The 15,489-nt window shown below is 41.0% G+C and overlaps 1 protein-coding gene across 24 annotated transcripts in view; it reads right to left on the reverse strand.

Annotated features, from left to right (window-relative positions):
• Positions 1 to 15,489, reverse strand: part of LOC129814510 (discs large homolog 1-like protein) — a 254,606-nt gene that overhangs the window by 22,227 nt on the left and 216,890 nt on the right. For all 24 annotated transcript variants that reach the window (XM_055867694.1, XM_055867691.1, XM_055867690.1 and 21 more), the window contains 3 exons: positions 9,528 to 9,642; positions 3,982 to 4,158; positions 2,217 to 2,283 (listed from right to left, as the gene is read on the reverse strand). In XM_055867694.1, the coding sequence (XP_055723669.1) occupies positions 2,217 to 2,283; positions 3,982 to 4,158; positions 9,528 to 9,642 (359 nt within the window). The remainder of the gene's footprint in view (positions 1 to 2,216; positions 2,284 to 3,981; positions 4,159 to 9,527; positions 9,643 to 15,489) is intronic.

A 15,489-nucleotide genomic window follows, 5' to 3' on the forward strand; every position in this document is an offset into this window, starting at 1 on the left:
TAAGGGCCATTCTACTGCAAATGTTTGTAAGTAAAAGTCTCATTAAAGTTTGGCTACATTTTCAGGTGCCTCCCTCACGTCAGCATTGGTCTGGACATGACAGGCTGTAGCCAATACGCATAGGCTATAATCTACACTTCGACATGTATGCTAATTATTTATGTACATCTATATACATTTATGTTTTTCTTTAAAGATTAGCTACTATTTTTTGGTTTAAAAATGTAATTGGATATTTTTCAAGAACCTCTTGAAGGCCAAATGGCCTTGTCCCTAAATGCCCGAGATTCCCGGCATGCCCATAACAAAGATCCACCACCATATTTTACAGTAGGTATGGATTTATTTTCTGCTCATGCATTCTCATTTAGATGCCAAACCCACTGCTGGTGTGTATAGCCTAAGAGCCTACTGCAAAATATGGTGGTGGATCTTTGATGTTAAGGGGCAATTTTTCTTGCACTGGTCCAAGACTTTACTCAGTACAACGACATTTTAGTCAATAATCTACCCAATAATTTACCCAGTGCAAGGGAATTAATTAATTAATAAAAAAAAAAAGTTTTTTGACTAACATGTTGGTCTGGAGCCCTGAAGGTGAGGTATTTCTCAGTCCTGTCGAAGCTCTGTCTGGCACACCAATGGAACCAGCTTCCCCCTGATGCTAAGACAGTAGAGTCCCTGCCAATTTTCCAAAAACGTCTGAAACCGAACCTCTTTGAAGACCATTTTAAATATCTCAGTCTCCCCCCCCCTGCCCTCAAAAATAAATAACTAGCACCGATTTTCCTTAAAACATCCTCGGGATTGGCTCAACCGGGTTGGTTGAGCTAACATAGGCTAATGTGATTAGCATGAGGTTGTAAGTAACAAGACAATTTCCCAGGACATAGACATATCTGATATTGGCACAAAGCATAAATTCTTGTTCATCTAACTGCACTGTCCAATTTACAGTAGCTATTACAGTGAAATAATACCATGCTATTGTTTGAGGAGAGTGCACAATTTCGAACATGAAAAGTTATTAATAAACAAATTAGGCACATTTGGGCAGTCTTGATACAACATTTTGAACAGAAATTCAATGGTTCATTGGATCAGTCTAAAACTTTGCACATACACTGCTGCCATCTAGTGGCCAACGTCTAAATTGCACCAGGGCTGGAATAATACATTAAGGCCTTTCTCTTGCATTTCCAAGATGATGGTATTATCTTTTACCAGATCTATTGTGTTATAGTCTCCTACATTCCTTTCACATTTCCACAAACATCAAAGTGTTTCCTTTCAAATGGTACCAAGAATATGCATATCCTTGCTTCAGGGCATGAGTTACAGGCAGTTAGATTTGGGTATGTCATTTTAGGCGACAATGTAAAAAAAAAACATAAGAGGATACGCCCCTTTAAATTACTGAAATATCAATTGAAAACCACATTGTCAATCATTTTGACCCCTACCTTTTTGAGAAAAAAAGTATTACTTGTTAAACAAAATACCTTTCTCTGAGTATTTTATTAGTATAAAATAATATCATTTGGGCTTCCTGAGTGGCGCAGCGATCCAAGGCATTGCATCGCAGTGTTAGCTGCGTCACTAGCGATCCTGGTTCGATACAGGGATGTATCGCAGCTGACCGGGAGGCGGCGCACAATTGGCCCAGCGTCGTCCGGGTTAGGGGAGGGTTTGGCCGGCTGGGATGTCCTTGTCCCATCGCACTCTAGTGACTCGTGGCGGGCTGGGTGCATGCACGCCGACACGGGGTTTCCTCCGACACATTGGTGCGGCTGGCTTCCGGGTTAAGCGAACAGCGCGGCTTGGCGTGGTCGTGTTTCAAGCGCTCACGACTCTTGACCCGTACAGGAGTTGCAGCAATGGGAAAAGACTAACTACCAATCGGATATCATTTTGGGGAGAAAAAAGGATTAAAAAAAATAGTATTTTAAAATGTTTTAGCTCAGTATTTTAATTATTTTACAGCCATTTTTGCTCATCTTTATGAAGGGTGTCAATCATTTCAGACCCCACTATATATTCCAAATGGTGAGGTCATCCTGTATGCAGACTACATGATTAATTCTATAATCATACACTTCAAACCCTAATTAAAAACACAATGCAAGTATTGCTTTAAAGTGTCACAATACTCATTAATCAGATCAAACACTAAATCTAATGTCCTCCTTCCTCATAACGTAAGAAATGTTACTTACCCCTCTGTCTCGCGACTTGGAGTTAAACTTGACCGTCTTTAGCCGCGCCCTCTCTTTCTTCTCCACCCTGAGGGTTAAGGTCATGAAAGTTTATTAGAGGTCGTTAACCTGATAAAATATGTCAGTAACACAATTGAGGGTTGCAAGATTATGTAATTTATAGATCGGCAGGTAAGGGTGCTCTCGAGCGAGTAGATATTCTTTACCATTCGGCCATCAGATTTTCCACCAATGCTCCTTATAGGACACATCACTGCACTCATCTCTGTATACCCGTCACAAGACCCGCTGGTTGATGCTTACGCCTCACTCACACCTATCTGAGATACCTACTGCAGCCCTCGTCCTCCACATACAACACACTTTCATATTCTGTTAAAGTTCCCCAAAGCACACTCATCCATGGGTCACCCCTCTTTTTAGTTCGCTGCAGCTACCGACTGGAACGAGCTGCAAAAAAATCACTCAAATTGGACAGTTTTATCTCCATCTCTTCATTCAAAGACTCAATCATGGACACTCTTACAGGCAGTTGTGGCTGCCTCGCATGATGTATTGTTGTCTCTACCTTCTTTCCCTTTGTGCTGTTGTCTGTGGCCAATAATGTTTGTACCATGTTTTGTGCTGCTACCATGTGCTTCTGCCATGTTGTGTTGCTACCATAATGGGTTGTCATGTGTTGCGGCCATGCTATATCGTTGTCTTAGGTCTCTCTTTATGAAGTGGTGTGGTGTCTCTCTTGTCGTGATGTGTGTTTTTTCATTTATATATATATATATATATATATATATATATATAAATAAATAAATACTTATGTCTTGAAATAAAATGCAAATTAATTACTTAAAAATCATACAATGTGATTTTCTGGATTTTTGTTTTAGATTCCGTCTCTCACAGTTGAAGTGTACCTATGATAAAAATTACAGACCTGCTTTGTAAGTAGGAAAACCTGTAAAATCGGCAGTGTATCAAATACTTGTTCTCCCCACTGTATATATATATATATATATATATATATATTTTTTTTTTTAATCCCAGCCCCCATCCCCGCAGGAGGCCTTTTGGTAGGCTGTCATTGTAAATAAGAAATTGTTCTTAACTGACATGCCAAGTTAAATAAAATGTAAGTAAAAAATATTCAAGAAACGTTCCCAAAATTCCTGGTTTGGAGCGTTCCCTGTTCGAGGATTCCGAGTTGGAAGATTCCCTCCCTGCTTATTCTCTTTCCTGATTCCAGGAATTCAAAATTCAATGTTTGTTAGACGTTTTCATAGCTCAAAAGTAGTCTTCTATTGAGTGAACTATTTTGTAAATCCTACTGTATGCAACAATCCAATATGATTGGTTAAAATAAGCACCATGCAATTTCTAGATTTGCAGTACTTTCCATTAATTTGTGGCCCTGACATACAGCACATTGGACACAGAGAAGTATCTATATCCAGACCACTCAGAGGCTATGGATAAATATTCAGAAACGGTCTAATGGAAACCAAAGCTTCGGCAGGGAGGAACCCAATATGTACCTGAATGTGCCAAATCTATTTTAGAACGGCAAGTTCTTCAAAGGTAAAAGTGTTTTGAAGTCACAGCATTAATTGTGTAGGAGCTGCGGACTATGGCAGGGATAGGTAACTTGTCGAGGAGGTCCGAAACACTTTTGTTTTTTATTCTCTCGGTCTAATCAAGGACTGGTTCAGAACTGGGACATCAAGAGTACAACTAACTACGAGTTAGAAGAGAAAAACAGGAGGGGGTTTACCTTCTCTTGCTGGGGATGACACCCACTTCCTCTGCCTCGCCCTCCGGGGTCACCTGCCGCGCCTGCCACCACTCGTCGTCTGAGGCGTTCACCACATGCAGGATGTCCCCGAATTTAAAGTTGAGCCCCTGAGAGGGGAGCCCTGAGTCCTTTGTCTTGTCATAGTCGAATAGGACTCTGGAAAGAGTAGGAAACAAGTCACATTCAGTAAGTGAGTTTGATCATTTAGATGTAGTCATCTGGATGGCATATGGCTCATACTTGATTAACAGTAAACTATAATGTGTAGTAACCAAACATACAACTACAGTTTGTCAGATGCTTCAAGATCACAAAATTAGTACAATGTTAAAATGAGTCCACATCCCACGCCACGGTTGTGTTGATCCTGCTATATGCCTCAACTAAATGAATGGAAATATGACCACGGCAAATTTTGAAATCATACAGTGCTTATCTTTACCATTCATTTTAGATTGCAGAATATAACTGAATCTACAAAACAGATGGCCTGAGACATGGAATTAACTCAACAGATGAATACATTTTGGCAAACTTCTAAACATCTGACAAACTTCGATTTTCGGAGGTTCATGCAACCGCTGTGTTAGATTTCAAAAAAACTTTACGTAAAAAGAAAACCATGCAATAATCTGAGTACAGCGCTCAGAGACCAACACAACCCAAACAGATTTCCGCCATGTTCGAGTCAACAGAAGTCAGAAATAGCATTATAAATATTCACCTACCTTTGATGATCTTCATCAGAATGCACTCCCAGAAATCCCAGTTCCACAATAAATGTTTGATTTGTTCGATAAAGTTCATCATTTATGTCCAAATACCTCCTTTTTGTTCGCGCGTTTAGCCCAGTATTCCAAATGCATGACGGGCGATCACTAGGAGCAGACAAAGTCAAAAAGTTCCGTTACAGTCCGTAGAAACATGTCAAACGAAGTATAGAATCAATCTTTAGGATGTTTTTAACATAAATCTTCAATCTTCCGGTTCCAACCGGAGAATTCCTTTGTCTTCAGAAATTCAATGGAACGCAAGCTAACTATCACGTGAAAGCGCATTCTTAGCTCATGGCACTCGGAGACCTTACTCAATCCCCTCTCATTCGCCCCCACTTCACAGTAGAAGCATCAAACAAGGTTCTAAAGACTGTTGACATCTAGTGGAAGCCTTAGGAAGTGCAATATGACTCCATAGACACTGTGTATTCGATAGGCCGAGAGTTGAAAAACTACAAACCTTAGATATCCCACTTCCTGGTTGGATTTTTCTCAGGTTTTCACCTGCCATATGAGTTCTGTTATACTCACAGACATCATTCAAACAGTTTTAGAAACTTCAGCGTGTTTTCTATCCAAATCTACTAATAATATGCATATATCAGCAACTGGGACTGCGTAGCAGGCCGTTTACTCTGGGCACAAACGTGAAAATGCTGCCCCCTGGCCCAAACAGGTTAACCTGTCTAGGAACGGGGTTCCGCTAGCGGCAACCTCGCCAACAGCCAATGAAATTGCAGGGCGCCAAATTCAATCAACAGAAATCTCATAATTCAAATTTCTCAAACATACAAGTATTAGACACCATTTTAAAGATACAATTCTCGTTAATCCAAACACAGTGTCCGATTTCAAAAAGGCTTTTCGGCGAAAGCAGAACATATCATTATGTTAGGTCAGCAACTAGTCACAGAAAGTATACAGCGATTTTCCAACCAAAGAGAGGAGTCACAAAAAGCAGAAATAGAGATAAAATGAATCACTAACCTTTGATATTCTTCATCAGATGACACTCCCGGGACAACATGTTACACAATACATGTCTGTTTTGTTCGATCTGTTTTGTTCGATTTATATTTATATCCAAAAACCTCAGTTGACATTTGGCTTTGCCTCCAAAACATCCTGTGAATTTGCACAGAGCCACATCAATTTACAGAAATACTCATAATAAACATTGATAAAAGATAAAAGTGTTATTCACAGAATTAAAGATATACTTCTCCTTAAGCAAGGCTCTAAAGTGAGACCAATTTGGTTGCATATGCAACAAAATATTTAGCTGTGCAACCAGGAATTTTAATTGGGGACCACCAATGCGACCCAAAAAATAATCCACATTTTTGGTTTAATTTTTATTTCTAATAACTGTCGTAATGATAAGGCTTCCTTGTATCACTGTTTCCTGAGCGCAGATTATTTAACATCATGCACCATTAATACAACAAAAACTGCTCGTTTCTAACCCGAACACTTAAAAAAAATCTGACCCGTATTACTGGCACAACCTTTTTATCTTCCTGTCACAGAAACCATGCTGCGGGCCGCTATAAAACTACTCGTGGGTCGCATTTGTTTTACACCTTGTTCAGTCATGTTTGTTACCTCATTAGCTAGCTAGCTAGCTAGCTATCAACCTAGTAACTTTACCAGAACCCCCCCCCCCCCCACCCCAAAAAGATGTATATTTTTATTTATTTAACCTTTATTTAAGCAGAGGCCTCAATTTGGGGGCACAGAAAGGAAAAGGGTTAAACAGCACAATGTAACTCCAAGTCAATCACACTTCTGTGAAATCAAACTGTCCGCTTTGAAAGCAACACTGATTGACAATACATTTCACATGCTGTTGTGCAAATGGAATAGACAAAAGGTGGAAATTATAGGCAATTAGCAAGACACCCCCAATAAAGGAGTGGTTCTGCAGGTGGTGACCACATACCACTTCTCAGTTCCTATGCTTCCTGGCTGATGTTTTGGTCAGTTTTGAATGCTGGCGGTGCTCTCACTCTAGTGGTAGCAAGAGACGGAGTCTACAACCCACACAAGTGGCTCAGGTAGTGCAGCTCATCCAGGATGGCACATCAATGCGAGCTGTGGCAAGAAGGTTTGCTGTGTCTGTCAGCGTAGTGTCCAGAGCATGGAGGCGCTACCAGGAGACAGGCCAGTACATCAGGAGACGTGGAGGAGGCCATAGGAGGGCAACAACCCAGCAGCAGGACCGCTACCTCCGCCTTTGTGCAAGGAGGAGCACTGCCAGAGCCCTGCAAAATGACCTCCAGCAGGCCACAAATGTGCATAGACTCTGTCTCATGCTACCACTAGAGTGAAAACACCAGCATTCAAAAGTGACCAAAACACAATATTCAATAATCTGAAAACAGCGTTTAGCCACAAAAGAAAGCCATACAGTTACCCGCCCAAATTGTGCAGTCAACAAAACTCATAAAAAGCATTATAAATCTTCACTTACCTTTGCTGATCTTCGTCGGAATGCACTCCCAGGAATCCCACTTCCACAAGAAATGTTTGTTTTGTTCCGGTAATGTCCATCATTTATGTCCAAATAGCTATTTTTGTCGCTGTGTTTGGTATACAAATCCATTGTCAGGAAAGTGCGTTCACTAACACCTGACGAAATGTCCAAATGTTCCGTAACAGTCCGTAGAAACATGTCAAACGATGTATTGAATCAATCTTTAGAATGTTTTTAACATAAATCTTGAATAACATTCCAACCGGAGAATTACATTTACTTCAGCTGAGCGATGGAACGGAGCTCCCTCTTATGTGAACGCGCATGGCAGTGGTGACTCATTCCTGTCTCCTTCGGCCCCCCTTCACAGTAGAGTCATCAGACAAAGTTCTACAGATTGTTGACATCTAGTGGAAGCCGTAGGAAGTGAAAACTCATCCATATCTCGCTGTAATTTCAATGGGAGCTTGGTTGAAAATCTACCAGCCTCAGAATTTCCACTTCCTGTTTGGATTTTTTCTCAGGTTTTTGCCTGCCATATGAGTTCTGTTATACTCACAGACACAATTCAAACAGTTTTAGAAACTTCAGAGTGTTTTCTATCCAATACTAATAACAATATGCATATATTAGCAACGATGACTGAGGAGCAGGCCGTTTATTCTGGGCACCTCTGTGCACCTTTCATCCAATCTACTCAATACTGCCACTGCAGCCATAAGAAGTTAACCCGGAAGCCAGCTGCACCAATGTGTCGGAGGAAATGCCCTTCAACTGACGACCATAGTCAGCCTGCGGACACCCGGCCTGCCACAAGGAGTCGCTAGACTGCGATGAACCAAGTAAAGCCCCCCGGCCAAACCCTCCCCTAACCTAGACGACGCTGGGCTAATTGTGTGCCGTCATATGGGACTCTCGGTCACGGTCGGTTGTGACACAGCCTGTGACCGAACCCTAAGCTGTGGTGACACCACAACTCTTAGACAGCTGCGCCACTCGTGAGGCCTCTCCTAATTTTTTCAAGTTAGGAGCACCAGTGCTACCAATGAAACATTTGAATTTATAGCCCTGAGTGCAAGGTTAAGCTGTAGACCTTCAATCTATTTAGAGGTGGTGATGTCTTTTAGTTTGTTTTGGAGTCATCTCCACCCACCTAGAGTTGACTGACGCATGCACCTGTGCATCACACGGTGACATCATTTTGAATATTGAATAGCTCGCAGTGTGTTTATGCTAGAGAATTACTGTTGCAGCTCAAACCCTTATTTCCACCGATATAAAGTTTGTGCCAATTCCATAACATGGGGCTTGTGATAGCAGATTTTTTCTACACATGAGAGGATCTGGACAAGAAAATCACCACGAGATTGTCTGTAAAATCCGAACCGTGTAAGCTACAAACCAATATGTCACCAATATCGAAAGCGGAGACTCTCACAAACACAAAGGTGCTGGTTGTTTAGCTCTAAGACGCACACCAGCTTCAAGGGAGTCGTCAATGTAACCCAGTACCAGGCTGTAGAAATTGCAAAAAGTGCAAAGGGGGAAAAATGTGCCCAAAATAATGTGACCAAACATGGGTCTAAATATTTTTCCCTAAGTTTTCTTATACACTACATTATCAACAGGATGTGGACACCTGCTCTTCGAACATCTCATTCCAAAATCCTGGGCATTAATATAGAGTTGGTCCCCCCTTTGCTGCTAAGAGTCCAATGGCAGTGAGCTTTACACCACTCCAGCCGACCCTTGGCATTGTGCATGGTGATCTTAGGCTTTCATGAAGCTCCCGACGAACAGTTGTTGTGCTGACATTGCTTCCAGAAGCAGTTTGGAACTCGGTAGTGAGTGTTGCAACCGAGGACAGAAGATTTAAGGCGCTAAGTGCTTCAGGACTCGGCGGTCGCGTTTTGTGAGCTTGTGTGGCCTACCACTTCAACGGTGGGCCATTGTTGCTCCTAGATGTTTCCACTTCAAGATAACAGCTCTTACAGTTGACTGGGGCAGCTCTAGCAGGCCATGAATTTTACGAACTGACTTGTTGGAAAGTAAAAGCCAAATTCAATGTTTCATCAAAATATTTTGTTATATATTTTTTGTATACCGACAAGGGTCCAAAAATTCCAAATCAAGTTGCTAAATGTCACATTTTACGACCATTTTAAAACAATTCCATATGTTAGCTTAGTAGATATTGCGATCTAAGGGCTTAGACCTACAGATGTTAAAGCTAATGGTCATTTACACTTTTGGAGAACCTCTTTAGGTCTTACCTAACGTAGAGTGACCTCTTCTGGCTGGTCCGCAGCGAGCCCGACCCCGAGCTGATGCTGCTGTTCATCATCTGTTCTCGCAGGTCGTGGATCTTGGCTTCAAATCGACTGTACTCTGAAAGGAAAACATAAGCAAAATAGACACAATATTGGCATAATTCATTAAGAAGAAAAATCTAAAAATGTATAAACAAATGTACTAAAAGAAACAAAAAGGCCTCGTCCCAATAATCTCTCTTTCCCCCCAAAGTGTTCACTTGTTCCCTTCACTGATTTGAAAGTAAATGACTGGTGTAAGAAATATAGTAGAAACTCCCCCAAGCCCATTCCTCTACCAATCCAATGCATTTGTGGGAAGTAGTGAACGAGAGTAAACTTAAGAAAGAAGATATTATTGGGACACACACTATAATATGGGGTCCAAAATTGACACCCTTGATAAAGATGAGAAAAAATGACTATATAAAATAAATATATAAAAACAGGGAAATTATATTATTTTATATTAATACAATTCCCCAGAGAAAAATATTTATTTTAACAAGTAATATTTATTTTCTCAAATAAGGTAAGGGTTCAAATTATTGACACCCCTGTTTTTAATACCATTCAATACTTCACTTGGTGAGGATAACGGCACTGAGCTTTTTTCTAAAATGTTTTATGAGATTGGGGAACACATTGGGAGTGATCTTACACCATTAATTGATTTTTTACAGATTCTTGATATCCTTTGTCTACGCTTATGTACTGCCCTCTTCAATTCAAACCACAGGTTTTTAATGATCTTCATGTCCGGAGACTAAAATGGCCATTGCAAATTGAGGTGTCGTGCATTTATGGATGCCAAGGGAAGCCAGGCTTCCCCCAAAAATTGACCAAGAAAATAAATATCCTTCAATTCGCAAGAAGCTGAATGCATCTAAACAGAGAAAGCATCTGAGCGAACGAAACAGCGCCCCTCTGTCTCAGTATGTGTAGCCCACTATCTGATAGTCAAAAAGAGTATGACATTGTTGCCACCCGTAGCGCTGAATATCTAACTTTGATATCAAAGGTCCCACAATTGACAGTGCATTTCAGAGCAAAAACCATGCCTGAGGTCGAAGGAATTGTCTGTAGAGTTCCGATTTTTGCCACATTTTGCTACGTTACAGGCTTATTCTAAAATGTATTAAAAAATATATAATCTACACACAATACCCCATAATGACAAAGATATAACCATTAAAAAAAAAACATTTTTGTAAAACAATTATGAAATACCATACTTACATAAGTATTCAGACCCTTTGCTATGAGATGAAAAATTGAGCTCAGGTGCATCCTGTTTCCATTGATCATCCTTGAGATGTTTCTTCAACTTGATTGGAGTCCACCTGGGGTTAAATTCAATTGATTGGACACACCTGTCTATATAAGGTCCCACAGTTGAGAGTGCATGTCAGAGCAAAAACCAAGCCATGAGGTCAAAGGAATTGTCTGTAAAGCTCCTAGACAAGATTGTGCCGAGATCTGGGGAAAGGTACCAAAACATTTATGCAGCTTTGAAGGTCTCCAAAGAACAGTGGCCTCCATCATTGTTAAATGGAAGAAGAACCACCAAGACTCTTCTTAGAGCTGGCCGCCCGGCCAAACTGAGCAATCGGGGGAGAAGGGCCTTGGTCAAGGAGGTGACCAAGAACCCGATGGTCCCTCTGACAGAGCTCCAGAGTTCCTTTGTGGAGATGGGAGAACCTTCCAGAAGGACAACCATCTCTGCAGCACTCCACCTTTCAGGTTTTTATGGTAGAGTGGCCAGACAGAAGACACTCAGTAAAATGCACATGACAGCCCGCTTGGAGTTTGCCAAAAGATTCTCTGTTCTGATGAAACCAAGATTGAAATCTTTGACCTGAATGCCAAGAGTCATGTCTGTAGGAAACCTGCACCATCCCTACGGTGAAGCATGGTGGTGACAGCATAATGCTGTGGGGATGTTTTTCAGCGGGGACAGGGAGACTAGTCAGGATTGAGACAAAGATTAACAGATTAAAGTACAGAGAGATCCGTGAAAACCTGCTCCATAGCACTCAGGACCTCCGACTGGGGCGAAGGTTCATCTTCCAAAAAGGACAATGACAGTCAAGTCAGGACAATACAGGAGTGGTTTAGGGACAAGTCTCTGAATGTCTCTGAATGTCCTTGAGTGGCCCAGCCAGAGCCTGGACTTGAACCCGATCAAACATCTCTGGAGAGACCTGAAAATAGCTGTGCAGCAACGCTCCCCATCCAACCTGACAGAGCTTGAGAGGATCTGCAGAGAAGAATGGGAGAAACTCCCCAAAAACAGGTGTGCCAAGCTTGTAGCGTCTTACCCAAGAAGACTCAATGCTGTAATTGCTTCCAAAGGTGCTTCAACAAAGTACTGAGTGAAGGGTCTGAATACTTATGTAAATGTGATCTGTTTTTGTTGTTGTAATAAATTAGCAACAATTTCTAAAAACCTGTTTTTGCATTGTCATTATGGGGTATTGTGTGTAGATTGATGAGGGGAAAAAACTATGTCATCAATTTTAGAATATTATCACGGTTTCACATAGGTTGTAATATGGCTTTTTTTCCCTCGCTTGGCTTCCCTGGTGATTTTATCCAAGCATCGCTACTGGCAAAATGTTGATTTTGTTGTCAATTAACAATTTCTGTGTGGCCAAGTTCCAGCCTCCTGGCAGAGAAACCAGGTTTTTGCTAAAATGTCTTGGTACTGGGTAAAGTTCATGATGCTGTTGACGTTAACAAGCGCCCCAGGACCACTAGATGCAAAATAGCCCTATAACAATGATCCACCACCATATTTTACAGTAGGTACGTGGTTCTTTTCTGTATATGCATCTTTCTTAAACGCAAAACCCACAACTGGTGTGTGTGGCCAAAGAGCTCTATTTTCATGTCATCTAAGCCTAGCACCGGTTTACATTTCAGTCATTTAGCAGATGCTCTTCTCCAGAGCAACTTACAGTAGTGAGTGCATACATTTTCATACTGATCCCCCATGGGAATCGAACCCACAACCCTGGCGTTGCAAGCACCATGCTCTACCAACTGAGCTACAAGGGACTACCGGTTCCAATCGAAGTGCCAATGCCGTTTAGCAAACTCCAAGGGCGTCATTTATCAATAGGCGCAAATTTGGCATGGGTCCTCAGATCCTCAAAAGGTTATACAGCTGCACAATCGAGAGCATCCTAACTGGTTGCATAACTGCCTAGTGTGGCAAGTGCTCGGCCTACGACCGCAAGGCACTACAGAGGGTAGTGCGTACGGCCCAGTACATCACTGGGGCCAAGCTTCCTGCCATCCAGGACTTCTATATCAGGCAGTGTCAGAGGAAGGCCCTAAAAATTGTCAAAGACTCCAGCCACCCTAGTCATAGACTGTTCTCTCTGCTACCGCACAGCAAGCGTACCAGAGCGCCAAGTCAAGGTCCAAAAGGCTTCTTAACAGCTTCTACCCCCAAGCCATAAGACTACCCAAACCCCCTCTTTTACGCAGCTGCTACTCTCTGTTTATTATCTATGCATAGTCACGTTAACGCGACCTATATGTACATATTACCTCAACTAACCGGTGCCTCCGCACAATGACTCTACCGGTACCCCCTGTATATAGCCTTGCTTGTTATTTTACTGCATCTGTTTAATTATTTGTTGCTTTTATTTTCTATTCATCAATTTTTTACTTAACACTTATTAAAAAGAAAAAATCTTAACTTATTAAAGCATTGTTGGTTAAGGGCTTGTAAGTAAGCATTTCACTGTAAGGTCTACTACACCTGTTGTATTCGGCACGTGACAAATAAAATGTGATTTGATTTATATGTGGGCTCATTTCCACGCAAAGTGTGAGATTCATCAATAAGAATGTTTGCTTGAGAGTGTGTGTAAATTCACTCACAGCCATGACCCCATAATTTGACCTCCAGTGCATTTGTTACGATAATAATCCATATAAAGTACAGTAATTTGTTAAATTAGATGTACGTGTGAGGGTGAAACCATGGTTGAAATACTATAAAAACTGAGATAATGGAAAATTGATTGATCTGATCCTGCTCTGTTCGAAGATTTGGAATGCAATCCATTTCACAGAGAACCTACTTTAAAAAGGTAAACACATGCCATTCCGGAGCACATCCAAATACTCTCCACCCTCTGGTTTTTGGCAACGGGCACTTTTCAGCGGGAGTTTGGCGATTGGCATGTCACAGCTCTCGGTGAGTCAATGTAATCATTAGCAAAGCGACCAGTTACATACAATTTACAACAACAGGTTGAAGTCAATAGGGGTTTCTTTGGGTTCCCAAATAAGAACAGAACAATAGACAGCACCCACATCGCAAAAAATTACCATCCCAAAATGATTTCAACTATGTGAACAGAAAAAGGCTTCCACTATTTATGTGCAGGTGATAGGTTATGTGATGCGCAATAGACCCTGCTGAATGTGGTGGTATGGTGGCAAAGTGGAACGCACAACTCTTTCATTCTACAGAACAGCAATGTTAGCCTATAGGTTTTGAAAGATTTTGAAAAGCTGTTGAAAGGTTTTGAAAGCTGTAGAGGATGGATGGCTTGTTGGTGAGTGTTGCCTACACATTTGAAGTATATTTTCCATTGCTAAAGCAATTTAAATTGTCCTAATGCTCCTCTCTTCATAGCAATGTTTTTATTTTTACTGGTCAAGCCACAACTGAGCAAGCCAAATAAAACCTTTTGGCTGTACTCAATCTCTGACACTAGCACCTCTTCCAGTCTCTGAACGTTTTTTCCTTCGCTTTTTTTGGTTTCGTGGGGTACGGTGTTGTATTTTCCACACGGCTTTAAAGCGATGATTTTGACCATATGGTTAATTAGAGTAGTTTTGAAATGCAAACATCAAAGTCATGCACGAGCACATGAACAATTGGTATTTATCAATGTTATCTCCTACCGGTGTGCATATGACGCTCGTAGGATTGTTTGATAAATCACACTTTTTCTATGCGTACGACCATTCTAAATTCCGCTAGTAAGTAGTACGTTAGAATAGTTTTTACGCAATATTGATAAACGACGCCCCAGGTGTTTACATTTGTTGGATAACAAAAAGGTATTTGGTGATGCACACCAGTGGTGGGTTTTGCTTTGAAAGAACTCCACGCCTAGTGTAAAATATGGTGGTGGGTCTTTAATGTTATGGGGCTATTTTGCTTCCACTGGTCCTGGACTTTACCCAGTAAAAGGACATTTTAGGCAATAATCTGTTTAGACTTGTCCAAAAGTGGATCTTCCAACAAAACAATAACCCCAAGCACACATCAAAATCCACAAAGAAATTGTTAATTGACCACAAAATAAACATTTTGCAATGGCCATCTCAGTCTCCGGACTTTAACACCATTTAAAATCTATAGCTTGAATTGAAGAGGGCAGTCCATAAGCACAGACAAATGATATCAAGGATCTGGAAAAATTCTGTATGGAGGAGGAATGGTCTAAGATCACTCCCAATGTTTTCATAAAACATTTTAGAAAAAGGCCCAGTGCCGTTATCCTCGCGAGGTGAGGTTTTAAAAGGTATTGAACACAGGGGTGTCAATAATTTTGACCACTACCCTTTTGAGAGAAAAAGTATGACTTACTTCTCTGTGCAATTGTATAAGTAAAAAATAATATAATTTCCCATTTTTTGTGAGCATACAATATAGCTCAATATTTGATTTTGATTTTTTAACAGTCATTTTTGGTCATTTTTATCAAGGGTGTCAATAATTTCAGATCCCACTGTACATGTGCAGGTAGGTGATAAAGGGAGCGCTTACCTGACGTATACATTCCGTTTAGAAAAAACAAGAGCGAAACTAACAATACATAAAAAATTGTGTCAGGGGCAAGGTCCATCTCATAATCTCCATAACACATTTACTTTGAACTTCAAGTTGAGA

The sequence above is a fragment of the Salvelinus fontinalis genome, chromosome 17 (genome assembly GCF_029448725.1).
Source record: "Salvelinus fontinalis isolate EN_2023a chromosome 17, ASM2944872v1, whole genome shotgun sequence".
NCBI lineage: Eukaryota > Metazoa > Chordata > Actinopteri > Salmoniformes > Salmonidae > Salvelinus > Salvelinus fontinalis.